The following is a 19,545-nucleotide window of genomic DNA, read 5'->3' as shown; positions in this document are numbered from 1 at the left end:
ATCTTTGTATCCATGTATCTTTGTATCCATGTATCTTTGTATCCATGTATCAATGTATCTTTGTATCCATGTATCTTTGTATGTATCTTTGTATCTTTGTATCTATGTATGTATCCATGTATCTTTGTATCCATGTATCTATGTATGTATCCATGTATCAATGTATCTTTGTATCCATGTATCTATGCATGCATCCATGTATCCATGTATCTTTGTATCTATGCATGCATCCATGTATCAATGTATCTTTGTATCCATGTATCTATGTATCTTTGTATCTATGCATGCATCCATGTATCCATACTCACAGGATATAAGCGATCACTCCAATGGACCAGCAGTCCACGGCCTTGCTGTAGGGTTTCTGAGCCAAGACTTCAGGGGCTGAAAGGAGATGAAGAAGATGTCCATGATGACCCTGAGCGTACGCTGGACGTTCCTCATGTGGAGTGTGACTGGTTGTGAAAGTGATTGACTAACTTTAGCCGACCCAGCGTGTTACAACGATGAAACTCTTTAATGTCCGATGTGTTATTGCCTCACAGGACCACCGGGGCCTCTCCTGTAACGCTGCTCTAATGGAGGCAGCTGTTCCGCACGTTCCTTACCGACATATCCAGGTGTTCCGCACGTTCCTTACCGACATATCCAGGTGTTCCGCACGTTCCTTACCGACATATCCAGGTGTTCCGCACGTTCCTTACCGACATATCCAGGTGTTCCGCACGTTCCTTACCGACATATCCAGGTGTTCCGCACGTTCCTTACCGACATATCCAGGTGTTCCGACGTTCCTTACCGACATATCCAGGTGTTCCGCACGTTCCTTACCGACATATCCAGGTGTTCCGCACGTTCCTTACCGACATATCCAGGTGTTCCGCACGTTCCTTACCGACATATCCAGGTGTTCCGCACGTTCCTTACCGACATATCCAGGTGTTCCGACGTTCCTTACCGACATATCCAGGTGTTCCGCACGTTCCTTACCGACATATCCAGGTGTTCCACGTTCCTTACCGACATATCCAGGTGTTCCGCACGTTCCTTACCGACATATCCAGGTGTTCCGCACGTTCCTTACCGACATATCCAGGTGTTCCGCATGTTCCTTACCGACATATCCAGGTGTTCCGCATGTTCCTTACCGACATATCCAGGTGTTCCGCATGTTCCTTACCGACATATCCAGGTGTTCCGCATGTTCCTTACCGACATATCCAGGTGTTCCGCATGTTCCTTACCGACATATCCAGGTGTTCCGCACGTTCCTTACCGACATATCCAGGTGTTCCGCACGCGGTGGACATCACGCTGTCGGAGCCCTCGATCTTCGACAGCCCGAAGTCGCTGATCATGATCTTGGCGTCGTCGGCCATGCTGTCGTACAGCAGGTTCTCCGGCTGCAGGAACAACCACAGTGAGCCGGAGCGCCTCAACCAATCAGCCTCCGGCAGCGGGCGACCCGCACTGACCTTCAGGTCGCGGTGCACGACGCCCATGTCGTGGAGGTACTTCACCGCATCCAGAATCTGCTGAATCAGCTTGCTGGCGTCTTTCTCTGTGTAGAAGCCTTTCTCGATGATGCGATCAAAGAGTTCCCCGCCAGACACCCTGAGAGAGAGAGAGAGAGGGAGGGAGAGAGAGAGAGAGGGGGGAGAGGGAGGTGGGAGGGGAGAGAGAGAGGGGGTGGGGGGGAGAGAGAGAGGAGGGGGGGAGAGAGAGAGGGAGAGAGGGGGGAGAGGGAGGTGAGAGAGAGAGAGGGAGAGAGGGAGGAGAGAGAGAGAGAGAGGAGAGAGAGGAGAGGGGAGAGAGAGGGATGGGAGAGAGGGATGGGAGAGAGAGGAGGGGAGAGAGAGGATGGGAGAGAGGGGGGGAGAGAGAGAGAGGGAGGGGAGAGGGAGAGGGAGGGGGGAGAGAGGGAGAGGGGGAGAGAGGTGAAAATATGGAATATATTTGAAAATATGGCGACAACAAGCAGTCTGGAGGGAATGGAGGACGCCCACAGAACGGTTGTTACACAAGCCATAACTTATAACTGATAAACATATACATGTATATACACTACCGTTCAAACGTTTGGGATCACTTAGAAATGTCCTTATTTTTCAAAGAAAAGCATTGTTTTTTTCAATGAAGATAACATTAAATCAATCAGAAATACACTCTATACATTGTTAATGTGGTGAATGACTATTCTAGGTGGAAACGTCTGGTTTCTAATGAAATATCTCCAGAGGTGTATAGAGGCCCATTCCATCATCACTCCAGTGTTCTAATGGTACATTGTGTTTGCTAATCGCCTTAGAAGACTAATGGATGATTAGAAAACCCTTGTGCAATTATCTTAGCACAGCTGAAAACTGTTTTGCCGATGAGAGAAGCTATAAAACTGGCCTTCCTTTGAGCTAGTTGATTATCTGGAGCATCACATTTGTGGGTTCGATAAGACTCTCAAAATGGCCAGAAAAAAAGAACTTTCATGTGAAACTCACCAGTCTATTCTTGTTCTTAGAAATGAAGGCTATTCCATGCGAGAAATTGCAAAGAAACTGAAAATTTCCTACAGCGGTGTGTACTACTCCCTTCAGAGAACAGCACAAACGGGCTCTAACCAGAGCAGAAAGAGAAGTGGGAGGCCCGGTGCACAACTCAGCAAGAAGACAAGTACATTAGAGTCTCTAGTTTGAGAAATAGACGCCTCACAGGTCCTCAACTGGCAGCTTCTTTAAATGGTACCAAAACGCCAGTGTCAACGTCGACAGTGAAGAGGCGACTCCGGGATGCTGGCCTTCTAGGCAGAGTGGCAAAGAAAAAGCCATATCTGAGACTGGCCAATCAAAAGAAAAGATTGGTATGGGCAAAAGAACACAGGCATTGGACAGAGGAAGATTGGAAAAAGGTGTTCTGGACAGATGAATCCAAGTTTGAGGTGTTTGGATCACACAGAAGAACATTTGTGAGACGCAGAACAGGTGAAAAGATGCTGGAAGAGTGCCTGACACCATCTGTCAAGCATAGTGGAGGTCATGTGATGGTCTGGGGCTGCTTTGTGCTGGTAAAGTGGGAGGTACCAGGTAAAAGGGATTTTAAATAAGGAAGGCTATCACTCCATTTGGCAACGCCATGCCATATACCCTGTGGGCAGCGCTTGATTGGAGCCAATGTCCTCCTCCAACAGGACAATGACCCAAAGCACACCTCCACATTGTGAAGAACTATTGAGGGAAGAAGCAGGCAGCTTGCTGTCTGTAATGGAGTGGCCAGTCACCAGATCTCAACCCCATTGAGCTGTTGTGGGAGCAGCTTGACCGTATGGTCCTCAAGAAGTGCCCATCAAGCCAATCCAACTGGTGGAGGTGCTTCAGGAAGCGTGGGGTGACATGTCAACAGATTACCTCAACAAATTAACAGCTAGAATGCCAAAGGTCTGCAATGCTGGAATTGCTGCAAAAGGAGCATTCTTTGACAAAAGCAAAGTTTGAAGAAAAAAATTAATACTTCAAATACAAATCATTATTTCTAACCTTGTCAATGTCTTGACTATATTTTCTATACATTTTGCAACTCATTTGATAACTAAAAGTGTGAGTTTTCATGGAAAACACCTCTCTCTCTCTCTCTCTCTCTCTCTCTCTCTCTCTCTCTCTCTCTCTCTCTCTCTCTCTCTCTCTCTCTCTCTCTCTCTCTCTCTCTCTCTCTCTCTCTCTCTCTCTCTCTCTCTCTCTCTCTCTCTCTCTCTCTCTCTCTCTCTCTCTCTCTCTCTCTCTCTCTCTCTCTCGACGTGTGGTTGTGGAGCAGAGGAGAGTTGCTTGGTTTAAAGGTGGTTTTCCACGCTAAAGAGTGACTGGGTCTCCAGGTATGTTTGCTGTGTGTGTGTGGGTTCACCCGACTGTGTGACTGTGTGAGTTCACGGAGAGATTGTTTTGTGTGTCTGTGTGAGCGTTAGCGGCGAGCTAACGGGAAGCTAACGGGGAGCTAGCGGGGAGCTAGTCATGGAGGATATGAGTTTCCTCACGCGGGAACACCGCATTAGAGTGGCGCCGAGTTTCCCGTGCTCGGAAGAGGAGGTGGGGCTGGCAGTGGGCGACGTGGTCGTGATGACTGCGTGCGGTCCGCTGCCCGTATGAACGGAGCTGTCGTGCTGTTTCTAGACAGCGTGGAAAAAGTGAACGAGGTGGTGGTGTCGGGGGTTGTCATTAGGGGCATGTATGTGCCGGTGGCGCCGCTGGCCACACCGTCGGTTCGGGTCACCGTGGCCAACGTGCCTCCTTTTATACAAGAGGAGGTGATCTTAAAGGAGCTGGTGAAGCACGGGAAGGTGGTGTCCCGGTTGAGGAAGATCCCCTCAGGGTGGAAGTCCTCCCGGATGAAACACGTGTGGTCCCACCGGAGGCATCTCTCCATGATCCTGAACAACAGGGGAGAAGAGCTCCGCCTCCGGGTGTTCATCAGGGTGGAGAGCTCCGCCTCCGGGTGTTCATCAGGGTGGAGAGCTCCGCCTCCGGGTGTTCATCAGGGTGGAGAGCTCCGCCTCCGGGTGTTCATCAGGGTGGAGAGCTCCGCCTCCAGGTGTTCATCAGGGTGGAGAGCTCCGCCTCCGGGTGTTCATCAGGGTGGAGAGCTCCGCCTCCGGGTGTTCATCAGGGTGGCCGAGCACAACTACCCCATCTACATCTCCTCAGGGAATGGGAGGTGCTTCATCTGTGGGGAGAGGGGCACAGAGCCAGGGACTGCCACCGGTGGAGAGCTGCTGAGCAGAACACCAGCAGGGCGGCTCTCGGGCGGCGCCAGGGGGAGGGGGAGCAACCAGAGACTGCAGGTACCCAGAGGGGGGAGGAGGGGGAGCAGGCAGGAACTGGAGGCGCCCAGCAGGATGAGGAGAGAGAGCAGGCAGAGATGGGGGGTGCCCAGCAGGTTGTGGAGGAGGAAGAGGAGGGCACTGGTCCAGTCCAGCAAGGTGAGGAAGGAGAGGGGGAGGCGGTCACAGGCCAGCAGGGTGAGGGTGAGGAGATGGAAGAGGAGGAGGGGAGAGAGGAGGGAGGGGCTGGTGTAGACCAAGAATATGAGGAGGAGAGGAGAGACGAGGGAGAAACGGTCACAGGACAGCAGGGTGAGGGTGAGAGGAGAGAAGAGGGTGGGGCTGGGGCTGAGGTGGCCCAAGAAGGTGAAGAGGAGGACAAAGGAGAGTCAGAGGAAGAGAGGGAGACAGTCGTCAGGGAGGTGAGGCTGTCTGACAGTGAGGTGGACATGGAGGGGGAGAGCCTCAGAGTCCCCCGTTTAAAGAGGAAGTGTGGAGGAGGTGATGGAGAGAACCCACAGGCAAAGAAGGCGACGGCGGGAAGAAGGAGGTCCAGGACGAGGGGGGCGGAGCCAGAGTCCAGCTCGGAGGAGGACTCCGACTCTGATCCACACTACAGTGTGGAGGAGATAAAGGAGTTCCTCCGGAAGACCAAGCAGGAGTGGCACGTCAAGGTGGAGGACCACGTCAAGGTGGAGGACCACGTGAAGGTGGAGGACCACGTCAAGGTGGAGGACCACGTGAAGGTGGAGGACCACGTCAAGGTGGAGGACCACTTCTGCAGGGATAAGTTCTTCCTGTCCGCCACTTTCCTGACGATGAGGGCAAGAGAGGAGCTTCACGCCACAGGAGTTCTACAGGCTCAAAAAGATCCTGTGTGAACTCAACAAGGTGCTGCAGGTGGTGGACGAGGAGAGGAGGGCGAGAGGAGAGATCGAATGAAGAGGAGGAGCCAGAGCCTCAGCACTGGGAGGAGCTTCAGCCTCAAGACGGAGGGCAGGAGGCACTTCCTGTCCTCAGTGGACTTTAGTGTCCAACATGAGCATCATGGACGTTCTCGATTTTTTCAGGATTGGTGCTGCATTTATGTTTGTGTTGAAAATATTTGGTTTATTGTGGTTCAAAGTTTTCTTTGAATAAAGGTTTTGTGGAGATAGATAGATAGATATATACTTTATTAATCCCCAAGGGGAAATTTGTCGAGCCAGTAGCAGCAACACACAAGAATAAAAATAAAAATAAAAAACACAAATATAAGAAGGGTTAGGGTGATCTGGCAAGAGGTGGTGTTTCTCAGTCAACTCTTCTCTGTGAGTTGACTGAGAGACCAACAGCTACAACATGTCTGGACGTGGAAAGGGAGCCGGTAAGACCAGAGCGAAGGCCAAGACCAGGTCCTCCAGGGCCGGCCTCCAGTTCCCCGTGGGCCGTGTCCACAGGCACTTGAGGAAGGGTAACTACGCCCGGCGTGTCGGCGCCGGAGCTCCGGTGTACCTGGCGGCGGTGCTGGAGTATGACCGCTGAGATCCTGGAGCTGGCCGGGAACACGGCCCGCGACAACAAGAAGACCCGCATCATCCCCCGTCACCTGCAGCTGGCCGTCCGCAACGACGAGGAGCTCAACAAGCTGCTGGGCGGAGTGACCATCGCTCAGGGCGGCGTGCTGCCCAACATCCAGGCGGTGCTGCTGCCCAAGAAGACCGAGAAGGCCGCCAAGAAGTAGACACAACAACAACAACAGTTTCTGGTGTGAGATGGCGTCCTCTGAGCCGCCGTCTCCGGGTCTTGGCGTCCGGATCGAGTCCGACGCAAGTACCCCGGTAGAGGAGGTTCTCCTGGCGGTGGGAGATGTTGTCGGACACGAGAACATCTCCGACGCCTCCAGGTTGAACCGAGGGCTGCTGGTGTTTTTTACGGAGGAGCGGTATGTGTCCGCGCTGATATCCAGCGGCGTCACGCTGAGCGGCGTGTACCTGCAGGTGTCCCCGCTGACGGTGCCCACCACCCGGGTCACCGTGTCCGGGGTCCCGCCGTTCATACTCCACTCCGTGTTGGAGCGCGAGCTGCAGAGCTTCGGGAAGCTCGCGAGCGGCTTCAGAACCATCGGTCTGGGGTGCAGACACCCTAAACTGAAACACGTAAAGTCCTTCCGGAGGCAGGTGTGAATGTTTCTGAACTGTCCGTCTCAGACGCTGGAGATCTCCTTCAGAGTGAAGCACAAGGCTCAGCACTACATGCTGTATGCTAGCACGGGTAGCATGAAGTGCTTTAGGTGTGGGGGACTGGGGCACAAGCGCGACAGCTGTCCTCGCGAGCCGGCCGGAGGGAACCCCAAGCCGGGGGACGCACCGGCGGAGAAGCGGGCCGCCTGGGCTCCGCGAGAGCGGCGAGGCCCCGTGGGCGGGGCGGAGGCTCCGCCCAGTGGCGAGGCCCGTGGGCGGGCGGAGGAGGCGGAGCGACAGTCAGGCCGGGAGCAGAGTGCTGTTTCAGCTGAAGAAAATATTAACGAGGAGATTTCAGCTGTTCAGAATACAACAGGAGAGGGAACACAGGTGGAGGATTTACTGACAGGAGCAGAGGAAGGAGGAGGAAAGTGGAGAAACGGAAGGAAAAAGGTGGAGGAAGTACTGACAGGAGCAAAGGAAGGAGGAAAGGAAGGGACAAACGAAAGGAAAAAAGGTGAAGGTAGCACTGAGAGGAGAAGAGGAAGAGAGGAAGCAAAGTGTAGCAGGCAGCAGCAACGGGCCGACAGCTGAACCCCACCAGAGCCAGGCTGCTGGCCCGGAGGAGAGAGGAGAGGCCTGTGTGGTGGAGGAGGAGGTGGAGGAGAGAGGAGAGGCCTGTGTGGTGGAGGAGGAGGTGGAGGAGAGGAGAGGCCTGTGTGGTGGAGGAGGAGGTGGAGGAGGGAGGAGAGGCCTGTGTGGTGGAGGAGGAGGTGGAGGAGAGAGGAGAGGCCTGTGTGGTGGAGGAGGAGGTGGAGGAGGAGGAGAGGCCTGTGTGGTGGAGGAGGAGATGGAGGAGAGAGGAGAGGCCTGTGTGGTGGAGGAGGAGGTGGAGGAGAGAGGAGAGGCCTGTGTGGTGGAGGAGGAGGTGGAGGAGAGGAGAGGCCTGTGTGGTGGAGGTGGAGGAGAGAGGAGAGGCCTGTGTGGTGGAGGAGGAGATGGAGGAGAGAGGAGAGGCCTGTGTGGTGGAGGAGAGAGGAGAGGCCTGTGTGGTGGAGGAGGAGGTGGAGGAGAGAGGAGAGGCCTGTGTGGTGGAGGAGGAGATGGAGGAGAGAGGAGAGGCCTGTGTGGTGGAGGAGAGAGGAGAGGCCTGTGTGGTGGAGGAGGAGATGGAGGAGAGAGGAGAGGCCTGTGTGGTGGAGGAGGAGAGAGGAGAGGCCTGTGTGGTGGAGGAGGAGGTGGAGGACCAGACAGACTGTGCCTCTGCCTCTCCCTCCGGGTCCCAGGCTTACGATGGAGATCTCTACAAGCTGGAGGACATCGTTAACTTCCTGGATGAGAACTTTGGGCAAACTGTAAATGTTCTAGATCACTTTTCAGATGCACACAAATATATGGAAAGTGTTTTAAAAATACAGAAAAAAGTTGGTGTGCAGACGTTAGACGAGAAGAAACACTACCGTCTTAAAAAGTATATGACTGCTATCAGGAAGCACGTGTTGGAGAAGAAAGGCTCCAAGAAGAGGAGAACTAAGTGAAGCGGTCATGAATGTGCTGCACTTTAGTTTTTTTCTGGTACTGTTGATTTTCTACTTCACGTTTCCTCTTCATGTTTCGGTGCACAAGGTGAGGGTTGGGTCTTTGGGCATCGGCTTCAACGGGAACAAAGAACAACTCGGTTCATCTTCACGAGAACGAGCTGTGGTCAGGGGGAGGTTCCCCGGTGTTGGGGACATGGTGGCTCCTCCTTCCTCCTCCTCCAGTCTGGAGAGGTCCGTCTCTCGGACCAAACAAATGGTTTCTCTCCGCTTCCCTGATGGTGAGATGACGACTGACCCGGTTGAAGTGAGACGGCGGGCCGTGAGCTTCTGCGGCGCCATCTTCAGGAATGAGAGCGTTGACGAGCTGCTTGGAGACCCTCAGCTGGGCCCCGAGGAGAGAGCGTCACCCTGGAGGAGCCGACCGCTGCTGGGGGTCAGAGGGCCGCTGATGGAGCTCCTGGACGGGAGGAGCTGACCGCTGCTGGGGGTCAGAGGGCTGCTGATGGAGCTCCTGGACGGGAGGAGCTGACCGCTGCTGGGGGTCAGAGGGCTGCTGATGGAGCTCCTGGACGGGAGGAGCTGACCGCTGTTGGGGGTCAGAGGGCTGCTGATGGAGCTCCTGGACGGGAGGAGCTGACCGCTGCTGGGGGTCAGGTGGCTGCTGATGGAGCTCCTGGACGGGAGGAGCTGACCGCTGCTGGGGGTCAGAGGGCTGCTGATGGAGCTCCTGGACGGGACGTACCTGCAGATTTCTGTGAGCACTTCCGGAGGTGTTTGGGAGCCGACCTGTGGGAGGAGCTGCGGGGCGTTCAGGGACAGGCCCGCTGCCCACGACATGTCGACATGCAGCTCTGCTCCCCAAACAAGGGGCCTGGACACTGCAGACGGTGGGCTGGTCAGACAGACAGACACTTCTGTACAGGCTGCTCGCCAACCGTCTGAAGAAGCTTCTAGAGACGATAATCCACAGAGACAGATCCATCATGGACAACTGGTTTCTCATGAGAGATTTATTAATTATTTGTAAACTGTATGATATTGATGTGTGCGTAATATCATTTGATCAAGAAAAGGCCTTTAATCGTGTTGATCAGGGTTTTCTTTTTTCCACTTTAAGGGCTTTTGGTTTTGGTGGAGGGTTTGAGTCACTTTGGGGTTTGATGTGCAGGGAGCTTCCTGCCTGGTGGAGGGGGGGGGGGCTGAGCTGTCCAGTCCAGAGAGGCATCAGACATGTCTATGTCACAGACTGACGTTAGTGAACGTGTGGGCGCTAAAGGACGTCCTGTGTTTAGTCAGAGGAGACGCTCTGTTGATGAACTTATGACTTGTTTCTTTACGAATGTTTTCTTGGTTTTGTTTGTTTGTATTTGGATGATTTAGTTTTGTAAGTTTTTGGATGAACAATGTAACTAAAGCCTGAATGAAAAATAAAGACACCTAGACAATCTCTCTCTCTCTCTCTGTGTGTATGTGTGTGTGTGTGTGTGTGAGTGTGTGTCATTTCCTGGTGGAGGTGTGTGCAGTAGTTCACAGTGGATGAGACTCTACTCGGTCCTGAAGTTCATGACACCAGCTGCTCTCCTCGGTAGATCAATGAAACCATATCATCATCATCATCATCATCATCCTGCTGCTGTCTCTTAAATATGACCGTCTCTCTACCTTCATGCCTCTGTTTCACACACACACACGTGAATACTCACAGTTGCATGACGAGGTAGAGGTGTGATTTACTCTCAAAGATCTCCTCAAGAGACACGATGTTGGCGTGTTTGATCCTGAGAAGAAGAAGAAGAAGACATTGTTATTTATTATAATTATAAACATAATATTCATAACATGAGACGAGGTTTCATCGTCAGAGTTCAGTTCAACATGAAAAGATGAATCACTGCATGTGCCACTTTATTAGGCACACTCTGCCTCACGTGAAGTTCCCATTCACCAACACACCGTGTGTGTGCGTCTGTGTGTGTGTATGTGTGCGTCTGTGTGTGTCTGTGTGCGTGTGTGTGTCTGTGTGTGTGCGTCTGTGTGTGTGTATGTGTGCGTGTGTCTGCGTCTGTGTGTGTGTGTGCATGGAGGTCAGGGGTCGTGCTGCTCTGCTGAGTCAGCCAATCAGAGGACAGCGTTACAGCTCCGGGTCACCTTTGATCCATATTCTGTTTCCAGTCTCATGTGGTCTAGTCTCTTGATGTGGTCCAGGGACTAAGGGACTAAGGGACTAAAGGACGAAAGGTCTACTTACTTGTGCAAGACTGCGATCTCGTTCTCGATGTTGCTCTCCTTGCCCTCCAGGGCCTTCTTGGGGATGCACTTGATGGCCACCAGCCTCTGGGTCCTCAGCTCCTCGGCCAGGACCACCTCGGAGAACGCCCCCCTGCAACACACACAGGCAGACCTCAGTCCACTAGACCTCAGTCCCCCAGACCTCAGTCCACTAGACCTCAGTCCACTAGACCTCAGTCCCCCAGACCTCAGTCCACTAGACCTCAGTCCCCCAGACCTATTTCACATTTGGCAGTATTTCAAAAGTTAACACAATAATCACAGAGGAAGAGCGTTATATACACTGGATGGATGTAATATATATATAATATATATGATATATATATAATATATGTATTATATATTATATATGTAATATATATAATATATGTAATATATATGATATGTAATATATATAATATATGTATATGATATATCTAGTACATGTAGTATATGTACTATATGTAGTCTATGAGTGTAAGTGCCCAGCAGGGGGCAGCATTGAGCCACAGACCTCTCAGACCTTAAGGAGGAACTTCTGGATCACAGAGTTGAACAGGGAAGTTACACACCTCACTTCCTCTTGTGTGTTCACACCTGTGTGTGTGTGTGTGTGAGAAGCTAAAGGTCAACAGATCGCTGGCACAGAGACCAGAGACCACCACACCACCAGCTGCTGTTGTACAAACAGAATGTGTGTGTGGGTGTGTGTATGTGTGTGTGTATACGTGTAGTGTGTGTGTGTGTGTGTGTGTGAGGGGGCGTGGCCTCTCCAGTAACTCCTCTCCACATACAGCTGTGTGAGAGGAACCTGAACGTCACTGGAGACTCCTCCTCCTCCTCCTCCTCCAGAGGACGTGGCTCCTGAGTGAGATCATGTTTAAAAGTCCCAGAGACTGTTAAACATGACGTTGTGTAATCTCTCACCTTCCTCCTTCTCTTCCCCCTCGTCATCGGAGGAACTTCAGACCTCGAGAGGAACGTGAAGCTCACAACTCAACAGGAACGTTAAAGTGCCAGTGAGCTGTTAGCTCTGGCCTCAGGCCCGCGGGGGGGGGGCTGCATTCCTGAGCATCATCTGGAGGACGCTTGACGTTGTCCATGCTCCCTCTGACGGACCCAGAGCCCGGAGGAAGCCTCTTCCTGTGGCACAGCGTTGCCCTGGTTACACTTCCTGTTCCTGTCCTCTCAGAGCAGCTCATTGTTCAAACACTTCCTTCTTTCTGGGTCTGGGGCCCTGCAGGGGGCCGGAGTCCTTATGTTGAGCAACACCGTGAGAAGCAGCTGTAGACCAGCAGCACACAACCCGCCCGATGAGATCCAACTGAGGAGATGGAGCTCTTGGCTGGCAGCGGTCATGACCTCCTAGTGGAGCAGACTGAAGTCCACGTCCCCCTGTGAGACCACGTGAGACAACATGAGACAACGTGAGACCACCTGAGACAACGTGAGACCACGCGAGACCACGCGAGACCACCTGAGACCACGTGAGACCACGTGAGACCACGTGAGACCACCTGAGACCACGTGAGACCACGTGAGACCACCTGAGACCACGTGAGACCACGTGAGACCACCTGAGACCACCTGAGACCACCTGAGACCACGTGAGACCACGTGAGACCACATGAGACCACGTGAGAGCGTCTTCACCTGAGGAGTGTGTGTGTGACCTGTGTGGTGAGTTCACTAGAGCCTGAACCTCATCAACGGGATTATGTGGCACACACACACACACACACACACACACACACAGGGTGCGGTCTCCCTGTGCACACACTGCAGCGTGAGAGACAACATTTACATGCCAACGCTCTCATCCAGACGCTTTGCATGTTGCACAAACAGACTGAAGGGCCAGCGTCGAGCTCTGATGACATCACAGAGTCCTCCTGTCGCTCTGATGACATCACAGAGTTGCAGACTTGGTGTCGCTACGAGGAACACACACCTGTGTGTGTGTGCATGAACCATCATGCACACACACACACACACAGCAGGACTCTGGTCACACACAGATGACACCATTGGAGCTCGTCCAATGGGAACAGGTGAACACTTTGGGGACATCTTCTCACCGTCCCTCGTCTCCTCGCCAGCAGAAGGTGGAAGAGGAAGAGATGACAGACCGGTACCTGTGTAGAGGTCAGGGAGACGTGGGGCCGGACCATCTGGTCCAATCAGAGCCCAGAGAGACCCAGCTGGGGGTTTGGCCCCATTCAAAAAGACCATCTTTGCTCTGTGGGCAACTCCAGATGTCCCTGAAGGCACCACGCCCTGTTTGAGGAGCAACCCGATGCCAACCGGCAATAAATAGATCAACTCAACCAGAGAGTTGCATAAGATACTGAAGGGAGATGTTAAAGCTGCTATACGGCATTATTATCATATATATTAGAGAGATATTCCTGTGCTTTGGTTTCCAGATTAATTCACAACAAATATCGCACTTGTAATAAACATGATCGTCTTCCTGGTGAATCCGGCCTGCTGCTCCATCGTCTCTGCAGCCTTCATGTGTTGCCATGGCGATGCTGCGAGTCCTGAGGCTGGAGGAGGCGGCAGGACCGCGTGAAGACGTCCGACCTCCACAGGTTCAGAACCGGCTGCGTCTCAAGCCACCGGGTTTAGGTTTCATGGTCGTCTCCCAGCAGCTGGCCAGATGTTCAGAGCAACAGGCCAACGGACCCAGTGCCGTCCGAGTGAAGCTGAGCATGGAGTCACCCACGGCGACAGGAGAGATGATGACATCATCGCTTTATGGCGCCATGAACAGACTGCATTTCACTTCCTATGAGGAAGAGCTGAGAAACATGTGACCACAACGAGAGAAGATCCCAGGACCAGAGATAACACAAAGAGATGTGATAGAGATAGTGTGATGTAGAGATAGTGTGATGTAGAGATAGTGTAATGTAGAGACCTGCAAGTGGACTTGATACTGTTAGGGGGAAATATTGCTGTGAGGTGAGCAGATGGAAGTCCAGACAGTAGGACTGGGCATGTGTGTGTGTGTGTGTGTGTGTCTTCCAGGAACTACAGGCTATGCCATGCTGAGCTGTACTGAGACGGCTTCTGTTGGAATTTGTCATGGCGCTATTAGAGTGGACCCAAAAGCACGACTCAGACAGGAGTAACAAAGAATACTGTCTTTGGTTGGAAACAGGCTGGGTCAAAACCGGGAGATCAGTCGAAGAAGCAAACAAGTCCAAAAAGGGGCGGGGCAGAGAATCAGAGGTCAGGGCAGGCAAGCAGGGTCAAAACAGGCAGGTCAGGAATATACTCTAATAACGCTGGAGAACTTGGCACGAAAACACAAGACAATCTGGCAGAGGACAAGTGGAAGTGAGGGAGCTAAATAGTGATGGACTAATGAGGGGAGGGGCTGCAGGTGAGAGGGCGTGAGGACCAGGTGAAGGGAATGAGGGACTAATGAGGGGAGGGGCTGCAGGTGAGAGGGCGTGAGGACCAGGTGAAGGGAATGAGGGACTAACGAGGTGATCAGAGGCAGGTGAGGGGAGTTGGATAGACGAGATGGTGTGACAGGATGAAAACAACTATTACAAAAAGGAAGGCGTGGAGCTAAACTGTTACAGAATCCCCCTCAAAAGGACGGCTCCTGACGTCCCAAAACAAAATCTCCACGCCGGGTGGGCAGAGAGGATCTGGGGGAGGACTAATACTCCTCAGACATCTCCCCCCTCTCCTCATCGACGGGTGAGTTGTCCTCATCAGAAGCTGACTCCTCCCCGATGTCTGATGCTGCAGACGGGAGGGAGGGAACAGGGGCTGGCCTGGTAGCCCTTGTGGGCACAGAGCCCTTGGAGGGCTGGTCAGGGTGGCTGCGGTGAAACTCTCTCATGAGAGGTGGATCTAGGATATGTCGAGCTGGGACCCAGCATCTCGCCTCTGGTCCGTAGCCCTCCCAGTCGACCAAATACTGTAGCCCTCTTCCACGGCGGCGGGAACGAAGCAGACGGCGAACCGTGTAGGTAAGACCTCCCTCGATGAACCGTGGTGGCGGTGGGGGCTTTTCAGCAGGAACCAGCGGACACTCCCGAACTGGCTTTACTCTGGAGACGTGGAACGACGGATGGACCCGCATGGCCCGGGGCAGCTTGAGCCTCACTACTGCTGGGCTGATGACCTTCAGAATCTCGAATGGTCCGATGAACCTGGTTGCAGACAGGACAGGCGTTGACGAATTCCCGGGTGTCCTTCTCCAGAGTAGCCCACCAGAACCTCTGCTGCAAGGCATCCCTAGTACGCTGGCTCCCAGGATGGCAAGTGAGCTTGGAGCTATGGGCCCACTGGAGGACCTCCGACCTCAGGGTCTGGGGAACAAACAGACGGTTAGGGGGACAGGAGCTCAGACCGGGCTGGACCTCCAGGGCAGCCTTAACTCTATCCTCTACCTCCCAGGTGATAGCGGCCACCAAGACTGGGGCAGAAAGGATGTTGTCATCACAAGGGGTGGAATCCCCCTTGTCCACAAACTGGCGGGACAGGGCGTCTGGCTTGACGTTACGGGTACCAGGCCTGTAACAGAGTGAAAAGTTAAACCGGGTAAAAAACAGAGACCATCTGGCTTGCCGAGAGTTGAGCCTCTTGGCGGACTGAATGTACTCGAGATTCTTGTGATCAGTCCAACACAAAAATGGCAGACTGGTCCCCTCAAGCCAGTGGCGCCACTCTTCAAGGGCCAGCAGCTCTCGGTTACCAACATCATAGTTCCTCTCAGCAGGAGAGAGCCGCCTAGAGAAGAAGGCGCATGGGTGGAGCTTCTGGTCGCTGGCAGCCTGCTGAGAAAGGATGGCCCCCACTCCCACATATGAGGCATCCACCTCAACAACAAACTGTCGCTCGGGGTCAGGAACTTGGATAGGAGCGGAGGTAAACCGGGCCTTAAGTCCCTGGAAGGCCCCCTCCGCCGAGGGTGACCACCGGAACTGGACCTTAGATGAGGTGAGGGCCGTGAGTGGGGCAGCTACGGTGCGATAGCCACGGCTAAACCTCCGATAGAAGTTGGCGAACCCCAGGAATCGTTGCAGCTGCTTACGCGAGTCAGGGATGGGTCAGGACGTTACTGCTGCCACCTTCAGAATCAGAATCAGAATCAGAATCAGAATCAGAATCAGAATCAGAATCAGAATCAGAATCAGAATCAGAATCAGAAACAGGTTTATTGCCAAAGAATGAATGTTTTCACAAACAAACGAGGAATTTTTTTTGGTGGAAGGTGCAACATTTGGACATGACAAACAACAATCAACGCAAGGAGGGAGGAGGAGTGGGAGGAAGAGGGAGGAGGAGGAAGAGGAAGGAGCGGGAAGAAGGAGGAGAGAGGAAGGTGGAAGAAGAGGTGGTAGTCCTGGGGGTGACAGTCAGTCAGTCCCGGGGTCCATTGATGAAAAAGCTATTGGTGTGGCGGGAGGTCGTGGTCATGATGGACGCAGCCTCCTCCCGAGGAGGGACTCAACAGGAGTGTCCAGGGTGGGAGGTCGGCGACAATCTTTCTGGCCCGCCCAGTGACCTGGAAGTGAACAGGACCTGGAGGAAGGCAGACTGCAGCCGATAACCCTCTCGGCCGAGCGGATGATGCTCTGCAGCCTGCGCTTGTCTTTGGCTGTGGCTGCAGGGTGCCAGACGGTGATGGAGGAGCAGATGATGGACTCAACGATGGCCGTGTAGAACTGTACCATCATCTTCCCTGGCAGGTTGAATTTCCTCAGCTGCCTCAGGAAGAACATCCTCTGCTGGGCCTTCTTGGAGATGGAGCCGATGTTCAGCTCCCACTTGAGGTCCTGGGAGATGATGGAGCCCAGGAAGCGGTAGGACTCCACAGCCGACGGGGAGTCACACAGGATGAGAGGGCGGGTGGGGCTGCATTCCTCCTGAAATCCACAACCATCTCCACTGTCTTCAGAGCGTTGAGCTCCAGGTTGTTCTGGCTGCACCAGGTCACCAGGTGGTCAGTCTCCCACCTGTAGGCGGTCTCGTCCCGCCAGAGATGAGTCCAATGAGGGTGGTGTCATCCGCGAACTTTAGGAGCTTGACGGACTGGTGACTGGAGGTGCAGCTGTTGGTGTACAGGGAGAACAGCAGAGGAGAGAACACAGCCTTGGGGAACCCGTGCTGGTGGTCCGGGAGCCTGAGACGTGTTTCCCCAGCCTCACGTGCTGCTTCCTGTCGGTCAGGAAGTCTGTGATCCACCTGCAGGTGGAGTCGGGCACGTGCAGCTGGGAGAGCTTGTCCTGCAACAGGGACGGGATGATGGAATTGAAGGCAGAGCTGAAGTCCACAAACAGGATCCTGGCGTAGGTTCCTCGGGAGTCCAGATGCTGGAGGATGTAGTGAAGGGCCATGTTGACTGCATCGACTGCAGACCTGTTGGCCCTGTAGGCGAACTGCAGGGGTCCAGGAGTGGGTCGGTGATGGTCATGAGGTGTGACAGGTCCAAGCGTTCAAAGGACTTCATGACCACAGAGCTCAGTGCGATGGTCGTGTAGTCATTGAGTCCTGTGATCTTGGGTTTTTGGGGACGGGATGATGGTGGAGGCCTTGAAGCAGGCTGGAACGTGGCATGTCTCCAGGGAGGTGTTGAAGATGTCGGTGAACACCGGAGACAGCTGGTCCGCACAGTGCTTCAGGGTGGAGGGGGAGACGGAGTCCGGGCCCGCTGCCTTGCGGGGGTTCTGCTTGATGCACAGCCTGTTGACTGCACTCACCAGGATGACGAGGGGCCGCTGAGTTGATGGAGGGTGCTCCAGAGGTGTGAGCCCTGATGGGCTGGGGAGGGTGGGCTGATGGTCTGTGGCTTGTTGGTGGGGCTGTGGGGATGGTCTCAGGACTGCTCCATTGTCTTTCAAAGCGGCAGTAGAACTCATTTAGCCTGCCAGAAGCACATTGTTCATGGAGTGGGGTGATTTGGGCTTGTAGTTGGTGATCTGCCTGAGCCCTCTCCAGACAGAAGCAGAGTCGTTTGCTGAGAGCTGCTGTTGCAGTTTCTCAGAGTACAGTCGTTTAGCATCTCTCACCGCCTTGCTAAACCTGTATTTGGACTCTGTGTACAGGTCCTTGTCCCCACTCCTGAATGCCTGGTCCTTCTGCAGTCTTAGCTTCCTGAGCTCCGCTGTGAACCAGGGTTTGTCGTTGTTATAACTCACCCTGGAGCTGGATGGAATACAGCTGTCCTCACAGAAGCTGATGAAGTTACAGCCTCTGTGTACTCATCCAGGCTGTTGGTAGCAGTCCTGAAGACATCCCAGTCAGTACAGTCAAAGCACGCCCGTAGATCCTCCAGAGCCTCACTGGTCCACTTCTTGAACTTCCTCACCACAGGTTTGCAGAGCTTTAGTCTCTGCCTGTATGAGGAATCAGATGAACCATGACGTGGTCAGAGTTTCCCAGTGCAGCTCGAGGACGGCGTGATAGGCCCTGCTGATTGTTGTGTAGCAGTGGTCCAGAATGCTCTTCTCTCTGGTAGGGCATTTAATTAACTGTCTATATTTAGGAGTTCGTGGCTGAGGTTTCCTTGGTTAAAATCCCAGTACAATAACTAAAGAGTCCGGGAAGGTCCGCCCACACGCCGTATCTGTTCAGCCAGGGTCTGTTGTGCCATGTAAACTCCGCCAGGATGAATGAAGCGAACTCACGTGGGAGTAGAAGGGTTTGCAGTGGATGATAAAGATTCCAGGTCCGGAACAGTGCTGTAGAATCACCGTTACGTCGTTGCACCAGCCGTTGTTGAGGTAAAAGCAGATTCCTCCACCCTTTTTTTTACCGGAGAGCTCCGTGTCTCGGTCCGCTCGGAACAGCTGGAAGCCAGCGAGCTGGAGCGCAGAGTCTGGTATCGAGCCACTAAGCCATGATTCCGTGAAACACAGAACGGAGGATGAGGAGAAGTCTCTGTCTCTCCCCACCAGCAGCTGGAGTTCGTCCAGTTTGTTGCACAGTGAGCGGACGTTGGAGAGAAATATGCCCGGCAGCGCTGTACGAGATCCTTGGCAGGGTCCATCTGCATGATCCCCTGTCCCACAATATAACCAAGGAAGGAGACAGAAGAGGCGTGGAATTCACACTTCTCTGCCTTAACGAACAGAGAATTCCTCAGAAGACGTTGAAGGACTGCTTGGACATGGTGAATGTGCTCCTCTTGGGACCTCGAGAAAATAAGAACGTCGTCTAGGTAGACGAACACCTGCTTGTTTAACATGTCTCTGAGCACATCATTCACCAGGGCCTGGAAAACGGCTGGGGCATTAGTCAGACCGAAGGGCATAACCAGGTATTCATAATGTCCAGTAGGGGTGTTGAAAGCTGTCTTCCACTCATCCCCCTCTCGGATCCGGACTAAGTGATAGGCGTTACGCAGGTCTAGCTTTGTGAAGATGGTACCCCGCAGCAACTCGAAAGCAGAAGAGGTGAGTGGGAGTGGGTAGCGGTTCTTTATGGTAATGTTATTGAGTCCCCTGTAGTCAATGCAAGGCCTAAGTGACTTGTCTTTCTTCCCTACGAAGAAGAACCCCGCCCCTGCAGGTGAAGAAGAGGGACGGATGAGCCCAGCAGCTAGAGAGGAACTGATGTATGCCTCCATGGCCTCTCTCTCAGGGGCAGATAAGGAATACAGGCGGCCCCTGGGTGGGGTGGTGCCTGGTTGCAGGTTAATGGCGCAGTCATATGGTCGATGTGGCGGCAGACATGAGGCCTTGACCTTACTGAATACCTCCCTATAGTCATGGTATTCCGTAGGTACTCCTGACAGGTCCAATGC

At 53.5% G+C, this 19,545-nt stretch overlaps 1 protein-coding gene and 1 pseudogene across 4 annotated transcripts in view; one reads left to right on the top strand and one right to left on the bottom strand.

The window, feature by feature from the left end:
• The window catches only part of camk1b (calcium/calmodulin-dependent protein kinase Ib), a 45,413-nt gene that overhangs the window by 4,001 nt on the left and 21,867 nt on the right, over window positions 1-19,545 (bottom strand). For 2 of the 4 annotated variants that reach the window (XM_056436865.1, XM_056436866.1), the window contains exons 3-7: window positions 10,753-10,884; window positions 10,208-10,282; window positions 1,476-1,614; window positions 1,277-1,403; window positions 309-384 (exon numbers count right to left, since the gene is read on the bottom strand). In XM_056436865.1, coding sequence (XP_056292840.1) covers window positions 309-384; window positions 1,277-1,403; window positions 1,476-1,614; window positions 10,208-10,282; window positions 10,753-10,884 — 549 coding nt within the window. Of the gene's footprint in view, window positions 1-308; window positions 385-1,276; window positions 1,404-1,475; window positions 1,615-10,207; window positions 10,283-10,752; window positions 10,885-13,222; window positions 15,107-15,187; window positions 15,869-19,545 lie in introns of those variants that run through there. The other 2 variants (XM_056436867.1, XM_056436868.1) reach the window with 2 other exon arrangements.
• Window positions 6,128-6,539, top strand: LOC130208017 (late histone H2A.L3-like; annotated as a pseudogene).

Source organism: Pseudoliparis swirei, chromosome 18, assembly GCF_029220125.1.
Source record: "Pseudoliparis swirei isolate HS2019 ecotype Mariana Trench chromosome 18, NWPU_hadal_v1, whole genome shotgun sequence".
Lineage (NCBI taxonomy): Eukaryota > Metazoa > Chordata > Actinopteri > Perciformes > Liparidae > Pseudoliparis > Pseudoliparis swirei.
This window is presented reverse-complemented; position numbering and strand designations above follow the sequence as displayed.